Source organism: Lethenteron reissneri, unplaced genomic scaffold (genome assembly GCF_015708825.2).
Source record: "Lethenteron reissneri isolate LAM-NWPU_2019-01 unplaced genomic scaffold, ASM1570882v1 scaffold_1849, whole genome shotgun sequence".
Lineage (NCBI taxonomy): Eukaryota > Metazoa > Chordata > Hyperoartia > Petromyzontiformes > Petromyzontidae > Lethenteron > Lethenteron reissneri.
This window is the reverse complement of record NW_026891607.1, coordinates 1-13,082: the sequence shown is the minus strand read 5'-3', so window position 1 is coordinate 13,082 and position 13,082 is coordinate 1. Positions and strand designations below refer to the sequence as shown.

The 13,082-nt window shown below is 55.0% G+C and overlaps 1 protein-coding gene across 1 annotated transcript; it reads right to left on the bottom strand.

Annotated features, from left to right (window-relative positions):
• Positions 1-1,837: 1,837 nt before the first annotated feature.
• LOC133339380 (serine/arginine-rich splicing factor 10-like) lies at positions 1,838-13,036 on the bottom strand (the record flags this gene model as incomplete). The annotated part of the gene is made up of 5 exons (XM_061547521.1): positions 1,838-2,304; positions 6,435-6,500; positions 6,947-7,178; positions 7,807-7,910; positions 12,932-13,036. Coding segments are annotated over 5 exons (607 nt in total), but the record flags the coding sequence as incomplete, so codon positions are not given.
• Between the last annotated feature and the right edge of the window lie 46 nt (positions 13,037-13,082).

Here is a 13,082-nt window from a genome sequence, read left to right as displayed (position 1 = left end):
CCAAGCAAGACGTCGTACCCCAAACAAGACGCCGTATCCCAAGCGAGACGTCGTATCCCAAGCAAGACGTCGTATCCCAAAGCAAGACGTCGTATCCCAAGCAAGGCGTCGTATCCCAAAGCAAGACGTCGTATCCCAAGCAAGACGTCGTATCCCGAGACATTTTTTCCTCGTCAAAACACGACGTTTACCAAAGCAACGTATACCGAGGTATAAGACTGTATAGGTCTCGGCGTGTCCGGGCTCCACCTCCAGCCCTTTCCGAAACCCCTCGGCTCCCACGTGCCCCCTAAAGTTTAGCATGTAACTGGGCATGGAAGTGGCTATGTTAATAAGAGATTAGCATGATGTTAATGTGAGAGATTAGCATGTTAATGTGAGAGATTTGCATGTAACTGGGCACCGAAGTGGCTATGATAATGTGAGAGATTAGCATGTTAATGTGAGAGATTAGCATGATGTTAATGTGAGAAATTAGCATGATGTTAATGTGAGAAATTAGCACGAAATAACAGCTGGCATGGGCAGGTATGATGGAAACATCAGTCAATGAAGACTTTACCTGGTTAATAACGCTCTTCCAATGACTGCTCAGTTTGTACCCATCCTCTCGGTTGAAGTCGTGTCTGTTTATATATCTGGATGGCTTCATGAACAGATCTCTGAAGGTAGCCGGTAGGTTTGCAGAGTACCTCAGTCTTGGACAAATCTATTTCGTGCGAGCCCACAGCGTTAAAGCAATGATCAGCAACGGCAGCGATATTGGTCCTAACGTGTTTCAGATCTGCCTTGTGTTCACGAACGCCGATGATCTGGTAATTGCTGCTCACTCAGAGGAGGAGTTGGAGACGCTGCTGCTGAACCTGGAGCTTGCCACTAAGAGGTGGGGCCTTACCATCAGCCCCACTAAAACTAAGCACCTGCCTGGGTATTTTGTACCATCGGACACTCCACCCACACAACTCCCAATTGGTGATGGGGCAGTTGTGGAGAGCGAAGAATTTCCCACCAAGACCACCCACCACACCCACCACGACCACCACCAAGACCACCCACGACCACCCACCACGACCACCACCAAGACCACCCACGACCACCCACCACACCCACCAAGACCATCCACCACACCCACCACGACCACCACCAAGACCACCCATGACCACCACCAAGACCACCCACCACACCCACCACCAAGATCACCCACGACCACCCACCACGACCACCACCAAGACCACCCACGACCACCCACCAAGACCACCCACCACGACCACCACCACACCCACCACCAAGATCACCCACGACCACCCACCACGACCACCACCAAGACCACCCACGACCACCCACCAAGACCACCCACCAAGACCACCCACCACACCCACCACGACCACCACCAAGACCACCCACCACACCCACCACGACCACCACCAAGACCACCCACGACCACCCACCACGACCACCACCAAGACCAACCACCACACCCACCACGACCACCACCAAGACCACCCACGACCACCCACCAAGACCAACCACCACACCCACCCACCACCACACCCACCGACCACACACACACCCACCACACCCACCCACCACCAAGACCACCCACCACACCACACCCACACACCACACACCGACCACACGGACAAAATGACACGGACAAGACGTTTGTAAATTGGCGACATGGACTGGCGTCTTTCTTTTATTGTTTGACAAGGAAGTTAATATTCCAACTCAATATGAAAACGCTCTCTGTCTTGTTTGTCTGTCCGTCTGTCTGTACGTCTGTCTCCCGTCTCTTGCTCCATCAGCCATCCCCCCCCCCCCGTGTCCCCCCCCCCCCCCCCCCGTGTCTCCAAGACGAGACTCGAAAAGTAAAAAAAAACGAAGAGCTACAGAACAGGCGTCACAGCTTCTACAACTCTACAGAGACCCTCACTCACAGCTGACGCTACAAAAACTACAAACTACAGCCGCTGACGCTACGCACACAGCCAGCGACCCATCATCTCAGCCGTGGCCGCTAAACTCTCTCCTGCGGAAGTGTGGCGGCCAGGTCGGGGTGAGCGTGCGGGCGAGGGTTATTGAGCGTGTGGGTGAATGTGTGTGGGTGAGCGTGTGGGCGAGCGTCTAGTCGTGTGGGTAAGCGTGTGGATGAATGTGTGGGTGAGCGTGCGGGTGAGCGTGCGGGCGAGCGTGCGGGCGAGCGTTTAGTCGCGAGGGTGAGTGCGTGGACGTTCGTGGCTGGGTGAGCGACTCTTCAGCTTGTCGAGGGACGGTGAGCGAGACTTGGAGGACGACTGCCGCTTCCTGCAACACACACGGCACAGCAACTCAGCACCACACACAGCACCACACTCAGAACTCAGCATCACAAAGATCCCCCGTGTAGCCTGTAACAGACTGTTGTGGCCAGTGCATACACACACGTGTACACACAACACAATAACCGCCATTCGCCACTAAGTGGCGGTGACATCACCACGACGCTTGTGCCAGGCCATGTGCACCTTGAGGCCACGTGAAGTGTCGAACGCCCGCTGGCAGGTCACGGGGCAGACCCAGCAGATGCCAAGGGTCGACTGACCGAGATGACCGAGATGACTGGCTGATGCACCACCTGTGCCCCCTACTGTGCCAACTTGCTGTGCTTTAGCCACCCGGAGCTCCTCTCGTTGTGAGCGTCGCTCCTCCGCCCTCCGTTGTTGTTGGAGGGCGACTGCCTCCAACTGCCCAGTAGCGTCCTTCACGAGCCTCCTCCACAGAGGCCGATCTTGACACCGCTGGTACCAGTCATCGGCTCTACGTCCTCCTGTACCACATCACTCCATCTCTTCTCCAGCCCGTGCAGAGCCCGTTTAGCCCCCTCTATCCGGCCGAACAAAAGCTGTTTGGGCATACGATGGCTGGGCATGCGGGCTACATGACCCAGCCAACGCAGCCTTGCCTGCCGGAGTAACTCACCGATGGGACTTTGTCCAGATCTTTCAAGGATTTGTGAGCTCCTCACACAATCTAGCCTGGTTAAACCCAGGATGGATCGTAGGCAGGCCAGCCTAAATGTTTCCAATTGGCGAAGATATTCCATTAGGGGGGTCCACGTTTCGCAAGCGTAGAGAAGGGAGGGAATGACCGTGGCCAAGAAGACCTGAAGCTTCGTGCGGAGCGACAGACCAGGTAGCTTCCACACAGTGTTATGCAACCGATGAAAAGATATTGCCGCTCGACTGATTCGGAGTGAGACCTCTGCTGCCAAACCGGAGCCGGTCATAAGCACACTGCCCAGGTATGGGAAACTCTCCACTCTCTCCACAACTGCCCCATCACCGATTGGGAGTTGTGGGGGTGGAGTGTCCGATGGTACAAAATACCCAGGCAGGTGCTTAGTTTTGGTGGGGCTGATGGTAAGGCCCCACCTCTTAGTGGCACGCTCCAGTCTCAGCAGCAGCGTCTCCAACTCCTCTTCTGAATGAGCAGCTATTACCAAATCATCGGCATACATAACGTGGTTGACCAATAGGGAGCAATCCCTTGATCGCACCCGGGCGTCGATCAGCCTCCCATTATATCTGTACTAAATGGAAATTCCCCTGGTACAGCTATTGAAGGCTTCACGAACTACGCAGTCGAAATAGATGTTAAATAATGTGGGAGCCAGAGGACATCCCTGTCGTACCCCAAAGTGTACAGGGAAAGGCTCTGACTCCCGGCCACGTAGTTTTACCCGGGCCCGCTCACCATCATGAAGGTCCTTAATGATCGTGAGCAGAGGGTCAGGGACTCCGAAAACACGAAGAACAACCCAGAGCCCAGGCCTACTGATGGTATCGTAGGCCTTGACCAGGTCAATAAAGCAGAGATGTAGGTCTTGTTGGAATTCCCTACACCTCTGCTGTAGCAGACGGACAGAGAATATGGCATCTGTGCAGGACCGCCCTTTCCTGAAACCGCATTGGGGTTCCGCAAGCCTCTCCTCAGCGTGCCTAGCAAGGCGATGTTGAATAATCCTTGCCAGGACCTTTCCAGGCACACTGAGGAGTGAGATGCCCCTGTAGTTGTTACAGTCTGTGCGGTCCCCCTTCTTACAGAGGGGGACCACCAGGGCATCCTTCCAATCCTGCGGAACCCGTCAAGTGGTCCAGACTGTTGTTATGATGTCATGTAGGGCAGTCTGTGCACAAACGCCACCCTCCCTCAGCATTTTGCTTGGGAGATCATCTCCGCCCGGTGCCTTTCCTGGTCTCAGACTCCGGATCACCTTCAGTACTTCCTCAACAGATGGCACCTCAGCCAGCCACTCACAGGGGGTGACCTCTTCCAATATTTGAGGCACCGCAGCCTCAGCAGGGTTATCCCCACTTTGTGCCGTGATGTTTTCCAGGCTGAGAGAATTCCCCTCCCCCAGGACCTCACAGAAATGCTCAGCAAATCTGCAAACTTGTTCATGGGGGTCAGAGATTGGATCACCATTCTTTCCCCTAATGATGGTAACAGGTGTGGCGCTGCAGGTTACTTTTTTGATGGAGTTAAATAGTGATTTGTGATCGCGGGCCACTGAGGCAGACTCCATCTCCTCAGCAACTCGCGACCACCACCCATCCTTGCAGCGCCTTACGGCTCTCCGAACCTCCGAGCGAAGGCTGCGGTAAACCTCCTCATTCTCTGACGTGGGATGCTGCAGCCGATGAGTGGGCCTGTCACTTTTTCTCAATTAACCTGAACACCTCCTCTGTCAGCCAGGATTTCTGGGGAGGTTTGGACCACGTACCCAAAGCAGCCATTGCAGCTGCATGAGTCACAGTCCTAAACCTCGCCCATTTCCCCTCGACATCAGGAGGAGTGGGGGACGATGCCAACCCCAGCTGCAAGCGATGATGAAATTCTCGCTTGCTACTTTCATCAGCTGAGACCAGGCCACTTTTGGTTGGAATGGGGTCCTGGATGTACACCCACCACCGGAGTGGAAGAATGGCAGGCGCATCTTACAGATGACTAGTCGATGGTCAGAGGGCAGATCAGCTCCACGGTAGGTCCTGGTGTCAAGGACATGGGCTCGCATCCGCTGGTCCGTTACTATGTCTCCAGCAGATGTTCTTGCTTGGACCCGGCATGCATCCATGATGTTGTGTGGATGCGCCGATGCCGGAAGAGCGTGTTGGTAATTACAAGCCCATGGGCTGCACAAAAATCTAGCAGCCTCCTACCGTTGTTATTGAGCTGATCTGGCCCATGCCTTCCAATCACTCCAGACCAGGTGCCAGCATCATGACCAACTCGGGCATTGAAGTCACCCAACAAGATGACTCTGTCCCGAGTGGCCACTTTAGCCAGACCTGTGACAGGAGGTCATAGAAGGCATCTGACTTTGCCTGCATCCCTCCACGGATGTTCGTCTTCGGTGGGGGCATAAGTAACCGACCACCACTCCTCGCCTCCGGTTGATGGGAAGGCGAGCCCAGAGTAGCCTGGGGCATACAGCTTCTCACACCTCACCGCCACGCTCACACGCCCCCTTTCATTCCTTTGTTCAGAAGAAGAGCCACTCCCTGTTGTTTGGCAGTATCCTGCCCCGAGTAGAGGACTGTCCACCCCTCATGGTGGCAGGAGCCAGAGCCGGTCCACCGGACCTCCTGAATGCCGCAGAGATCCAGGCGGTACCGGTCCAGCTCCCGACAGAGGAATGGCAGCCTCTCCTCCGCAGTGAGCGTTCGAACATTCCACGTGGCCACCCGCAGTGAGTAGTGGTGGTAGTGAGCAGCAGTATTAGTGGTGGGGAGTTGTGGTGGTGAGTAGTGGTGGTGAGTAGTGGTGGTGAGTGGTAGTAGTGGTGAGTAGTGGTGGTGAGTAGTGGTGGTGAGTAGTGGTGGTGAGTAGTGGTGGTGAGTAGTGGTGGTGAGTGGTAGTAGTGGTGAGTAGTGGTGGTGAGTAGTTGTGGTGAGTGGTAGTAGTGGTGAGTAGTGGTGGTGGTGAGTAGTGGTAGTGGTGAGTGTAGTGGTGAGTGTAGTGGTGAGTGTAGTGGTGAGTGCTGGTGAGTGGTGGTGAGTAGTGGTGGTGAGTAGTGGCGAGTAGTAGTGGTGAGTGTAGTGATGAGTGTAGTGGTGAGGGTGAGTGTAGTGATGAGTGTAGTGGTGAGGGTGAGTGTAGTGATGAGTGGTGAGTAGTGGTGGTGAGTAGTGGTGGTGAGTAGTGGTGAGTGGTGAGTGTAGTGGTGAGTGTAGTGGTGAGTAGTGGTGGTGAGTGCTGGTGAGTGGTGGTGAGTAGTGGTGAGTGCTAGTGGTGGTGGTGAGTAGTGGTGAGTAGTGGTGGTGGTGAGTGGTGGTGAGTAGTGGTGAGTAGTGGTGGTGGTGAGTGGTGGTGAGTAGTGGTGGTGGTGAGTGGTGGTGAGTAGTGGTGAGTAGTGGTGAGTGTACTAGTGGTGAGTAGTGGTGGTGAGGGCGTACTTGTTGTTGTCGGGTGAGCGGCTGCCGCTCTCTCTCCGTTTCTTGGGGGTCTCACTGCGAGATTTCCTACAGAGACAGCGGCCACCAGCGTGTCACTGTGTGTGTCACTTTGTGTCACTTTGTGTGTGTGTCACTGTGTGTGTCACCGTGTGTGTCACTGTGTGTCACTGTGTGTGTGTGTGTCACCGTGCTAGTGTGTGTCACTGTGTGTCACTGTGTGTGTGTCACCGTGTGTGTGTGTGTCACCGTGTGTGTGTGTCACCGTGTGTCACTGTGTGTGTGTCACAGCGTGTGTGTCACAGCGTGTGTGTGTGTCACCGTGTGTGTGTGTCACCGTGTGTGTGTGTGTCACAGCGTGTGTCACCGTGTGTGTCACCGTGCTAGTGTGTGTGTGTGTCACCGTGTGTGTCACCGTGTGTGTGTGTCACCGTGTGTCACAGCATGTGTGTGTGTCTCACCGTGCTAGTGTGTGTGTCACCGTGTGTGTGTGTCAGCGTGTGTCACAGCGTCACCTGCGTGGCGAGTACGAGCGACGTCTCCCCCCGCCGGCGCCGCGCTCTCTGCGTGGAGCGGGTGCGGGCGAGCGTGGTGAGCGTGGCGAGCGAGGCGAGCGTGGTGAGCGTGGTGAGCGTGGTGAGCGCGAGCGGCGCCGTGGTGAGTAGGAGCGCGAGCGCGAGCGACGTCGCCGCTCGTCGTAGCGCGGGGAGCTGCGGCGTCGCTCCTTCGTCTTCATCTGGTTCGGGGCTGGGGCACACGCAGAGAGAGATACACACAGATATAGAGATACACACACACATATATACATATACACACACAGATACATACACAGAGAGATAGACACATACAGATAAACATATACACACACAGAGAGATACACACACACACACACAGATACACACACATACAGAGACACACACACACAGATATACATACACAGATACACACAGATATACATACACACATACAGAGAGATACACACATACAGATATATACATACACACAGAGAGATACACACACACGCACAGAGAGATACAGACACACACCACCACAATCACCACACTCACCACCACCACACTCACCACTCACCACCACACTCACCACCCACCACACTCACCACACTCACCACCACATCGATACTCACTCTTGCGGTCCCCCTCTGCGAACTGAATCTCGATCTGGCGCCCACACACCCACTCACCACCACTCACCACACTCACCACACTCACCACCACACTCACCACCACACTCACCACCACACTCACCACCACACTCACCACCACACTCACCACCACACTCACCACCACACTCACCACCACACTCACCACCACACTCACCACCACACTCACCACCACACCACCACTGTGATACTCACTTTTGCGGTCTCCCTCTGCGAACTGGATCTCGATCTGGCGCCCGCACACCCACTTGCGGTCCAGGTTGTACATGGCGTCCTCGGCGTCACGGACATCCTCAAACCTGGAGCCTCGCCGTTAAGGATAAACCTCACCTTGCCAGCAGCAGCAACAACAACAAAAACAGCAGCAGCAACAACAACAACAGTGGTAGCAGCAGTGGTAGCAGTGGTAGCAGTAGCAGCAGCAGCGTCAGTAGTAGCAGCAGCAGCGGCAGTAGCAGCAGTAGTAGCAGCAGCAGTAGTAGCAGCAGCAATAGTAGCAGTAGTGGTAGTAGCAGTAGTGGTAGTAGCAGCGATAGTAATAGCAGCAGTGTTAGTAGCAGCAGTAGTAGCAGCAGCGGTAGTAGCAGCAGCGGTAGTAGCAGCGGCAGTAATAGCAGCAGTGTTAGTAGCAGCGGTAGTAGCAGCAGCGGTGTTAGTAGCAGCAGTAGTAGCAGCAGCGGTAGTAGCAGCGGTAGTAATAGCAGCAGTGTTAGTAGCAGCGGTAGTAATAGCAGCAGTGTTAGTAGCAGCAGTAGTAGCAGCAGCGGTAGTAGCAGCGGTAGTAATAGCAGCAGTGTTAGTAGCAGCAGTAGTAATAGCAGCAGTGTTAGTAGCATCAGTAGTAGCAGCAGCAGCGGCAGTAGCAGTAGTAGCAGCAGCGTCAGTAGTAGCAGTAGTAGCAGCAGCGGCAGTAGTAGCAGTAGTAGCAGCAGTAGCAGCAGTAGTAGCAGCAGTAGTATTAGCAGTAGTAGCAGCAGTAGTATTAGCAGTAGTAGCAGCAGTAGTAGGTGTGGTGGTCTCAAGAGGTAGCAGCAGCAGCAGGTGTGGTGGTGTTAAGAGGCGGCAGCAGCAGCAGGTGTGGTGGTGGTGGTGTCAAGAGGTAGGGAGTGCATGCAGAGGCAGACATCCCGCACAAACACTGCAACAATAACCACAACCACCACATCGACAACGACCATCACATCACCACCACCATCAGATCATCACTTCCATCACCCACCACTACATTGTCCACCTTCATCATAAGACCTTTCCCAGGACGCACTGAGGAGTGAGATGCCCCTGTAGTTATTACAGTCTGTGCAGTCCCCTTCCTTAAAGAGAGGGGGACCACCAGGGCATCATTCCAATCCTGCGGAACCCATCCAGTGGTCCAGACTGTTGTTATGATGTCAAGCAGGGCAGTCTGTGCACAAGCGCCATCCTCCCTCAGCATTTCGCTTGGGAGATCATCTCTGCCCGGTGCCTTTCCTGGTCTCAGACTCCGGATCGCCTTCAGTACTTCCTCAACAGATGGCGCCTCAGCCAGCCACTCACAGGGGGTGACTTCTTCCAATAATTGAGATAAAGTAGCCTCAGCAGGGTCGTCCCCACTTTGCCCCGTGATGTTTTCTGAGCCGAGGGGTTTCCCCTCCCCCAAGATCTTAAGGAGAAATGCTCAGCAAATGTGCAGGCCTGTTCCTGGGGGTCAGAGATCAGATCACCCGTTCTTTCCCCTAATGGTGGCGATAGGTGGTGGCGCTGCAGGTTACTTTTTTGATGGAGTTAACAAGTATAACCCGTAAAAACAAAGTTTTTCACTATAAATCCTTTATATGCGTGGCGGCTAGAGTCCTCTCGTCCTCTGGCTTGAGATGGCTGCCACCTATGGGTCAGATGATTGCATGGCAGCATTAAGCAATTGGTAATTAAATATATTTTTGTCCTAAAAAGTGTAAAATTGTGGAGAAAAAAATTTCACGAAAATTAATTGTCTCGCACAACGAGTCTGTGTGCAAAATGTCAGCTCGATTGGATCACGGGAAGTGGGTTAAAAAACGACCGAAAGATTTGCACGGTCCTAAGCAAGCAAGCGAACTTAATATAAAGGATTTAAAAAGTGATTTTGATCGCAGGCTACCGAGGCAGACTCCCATCTGCTCAGCAACCCGCGACCACCACCCATCCTTGCAGCGCCTCACGGCTCTCCGAACCTCCGAGCGAAGGCTGCGGTAAACCTCCTCATTCTCTCACGTGGGATACTGTAGCCGATGAGAGTGGGCCTGTCGCTTTTTCTCAGCCAGACGGAACAACTCCCTCACCCATTTCCCCTCGGCATCAGGAGGAGGTGGGGGATGATGCCAACCCCAGCCGCAAGCGACGATTAAATTCTCGCTTGCAACTTTCATCAGCTAGCCGAGACCAGGCCACTTTTGCTTTGAATGGGGTCCTGGGTGTACACCAACCACCGGAGTGGAAGAATGGCAGGCGCATCTTACGGATGGTCAGTGGGCAGATCAACGGCAGATCAACTCCCACGGTAGGTCCTGGTGTCAAGGACATGGGCTCGCATCCGCTGATCCATCACTACGTAGTCCAGCAGATGTTCTTGCTTGGACCCGGCATGCATCCATGATGTTGTGTGGATGCGCCGATGCCAGAACAGCGTGTTGGTAATTACAAGCCCATGGGCTGCACAAAAGTCTAGCAGCCTCCTACCGTTGTTATTGAGTTGATCTGGCCCATGCCTTCCAATCACTCCAGCCCAGGTGCCAGTGTCATGACCAACTCGGGCATTGAAGTCACCCAACAAGATGACTGTCCCAAGCGGCCACTTCAGCCAGTACCATAGAAGGCATCCGACTCACCGGCCTTGCCTGCATCCCTCCACTGATGTGGATCTTCAGTGGGGGCATCAATAACCACCACCACCACCACCACCCTCACCACCACGACCCTCACCACCACCACCACCACTCCTCGCCTCTGGTTGATGGGGGAGTAGCCTTGGGCTTACAGCTTGCCACACCTCGCCTCCACACTCCCACCTCTACATTTCACCACGTGATTCACCACCACATCATTCACCATCACCCCATCACACCACTCATCACCCACCACCCACCACCACGACCACCACACCACCCATCCACATCAACGCCCTCCCTCCCTCCCCCTCCTCTACCCACGTGTGGCCGTGCCTCAGGATACTCGGTGTCTCTCTCCCCCCACCACCACCACCACCTCGCTCGCTACGAGAGCCACGGGGAGAGACCTCCTCCTCCCCTCCTACTCCCCTCAAGAGCCACCACCACCCCCCTCGCTCTTTGGGCTTCATGGGAGGGGGGTGGGTGGGGTGGGCACGAGTGGGGGGCGTGAGTGGGGTGGGCAACAGCCTTGCCAATCGGCAGGGACATCCCCTCCACCACCACCACCAGTAGCAGCATCAGCAGCAGCATCAGCAGCAGCATCAGCAGCAGCATCAGCATCAGCATCAGCAGCAGCATCAGCAGCAGCATCAACTAAACCAAATGCAAGGCGCTTGTGCCAGGGGCTTGAGCCTTGCTTGGCGCTTGAGGCAGGCCTGGGGGCGGGGAGAGGCGGGGGGACCTTGCTTGGCACCTTGCTTTGCTCTTTGACCTTTGACCTTGCTTGGCTCTTTGCCTTTGACCTTGCTTGGCTCTTTGACCTTGCTTGGCACCTCGGCACTTTGCCTTGCTTTGCTCTTTGACCTTGCTTTGCTCTTTGACCTTGCTTGGCTCTCTGTGCTTTGACCTTTGACCTTGCTTGGGTCTCTGTGCTTTGACCTTTGACCTTGCTTGGGTCTCTGTGCTTTGACCTTGCTTGGCTCTGTGCTTTGACCTTGCTTGGCACCTCGGCACTTTGCCTTGCTTTGCTCTTTGACCTTGCTTGGCTCTCTGTGCTTTGACCTTTGACCTTGCTTGGCTCTCTTTGACCTTTGACCTTGCTTGGCACCTCGGCACTTTGCCTTGCTTGGGGGGCCTTGCTTGGCACTTTGCCTTTATCTTGCTTGAGGCTCTGGCCTTGCTTGGCACCCCTTGGCCTTTGACCTTTGACCTTGCCGCGTTAGCGTGCCTCTAACCCTGCCGAGCTCCATGGCCCCCACCCACTTTGTGACAAACTGGGTGGGGGGCACACAGCACGGAGGCATCTGGGACGACAGAGACACAAACGGCAGTCAAAGGGGTTTACCGCCCCCCCCCCAAAAAACCCTGCACCCCCTTGGGCCCCCCCCCCTCACCAAGCATGCGCTCACCACGCGGTGGCACGCACACAGACACACGGCTACACGACCCTACGACCCCAACTCACCTGCTCATCCCCCACCCCCGTGTGTGCATGTGTACGGTGTCTGTGTACGTGTGCGTGTGTGTACGCGTGTGTACGCGTGTGTACGCGTGTGTGTACGCGTGTGTGTACGCGTGTGTGTACGCGTGTGTGTACGCGTGTGTGTACGTGTGTGTACGTGTGCGTGTGTGCGCACGTGTGTGTGTACGTGTGTGTGTACGTGTGTGTGCGTGTGTGTGCGTGTACGTGTGTGTAAGTGTGTGCGTCTGTGTGCGTCTGTGTGCAAGTGTGTGTGCAAGTGTGTACATGCGTGTGCGTGTTTGTGCGAGCTCCTGAGGCTGGCAGTTCACCCCCACCATCTCAGCGGTGGTGACGGTGGTGGTGGTGACGGTGGTGACGAGGGTGGTGGTGATGGTGGTTGTGGTGATGATGGTGGTTGTGGTGATGATGGTGGTTGTGGTGATGATGGTGGTAATGGTGGTGATGATTATGGTGGTGGTAGTGGTGGCAGTGATGATTGTGATGGTGGTATTGGTGGTAGTTGCGGTGATTTCGGCGGTTGTGATCATGATCGTGGCAGTGCTGGTGGTTGCGATGACGATGCCGATGATGGTGGTGGCGATTGCGATGGTGGGTGCGATAAGTGGTGGTGGTGATCGCGGTGGTTGTGATGATGATAGTGGTAGCGGTTGTAGTGCGTGTTATGATAGTGGTGGTGCCGGTTGCGTTGATGGTGATGGTAGCAATGGTGGTGGTGGTTGTGATGATAGTGGTGGCATTGCTGGTTGCGATAGTGGTGGTGGTGGTTGCGATAGTGGTGGTTGCGATAGTGGTGGTGGTTGCGATAGTGGTGGTGGTGGTTGCGATGGTGGTGGTGGTTGCGATGGTGGTGGTAGCGATGGTGGTGGTGGTTACGATGATAATAGTGGTGGTGTTGTTGGTTGCGATGGTGGTGGTGGTTGCGATGGTGGTGGTGGTTGCGATGGTGGTGGTGGTTGCGATGGTGGTGGTAGCGGTTGCGGGTAAAGGATATTGCACGTAAGCGAATCCGCGTGGCCGCCGCGTGTAGTAGTCAAGCGGAATGTACACATCTACGATGGGGCCATAGCGACCAAACTCGCGCCTCAAGTCCTCGGGCCTTCAACAACGATAGCAGGACAGGGCACAGGGCGCGGTCAAAATAC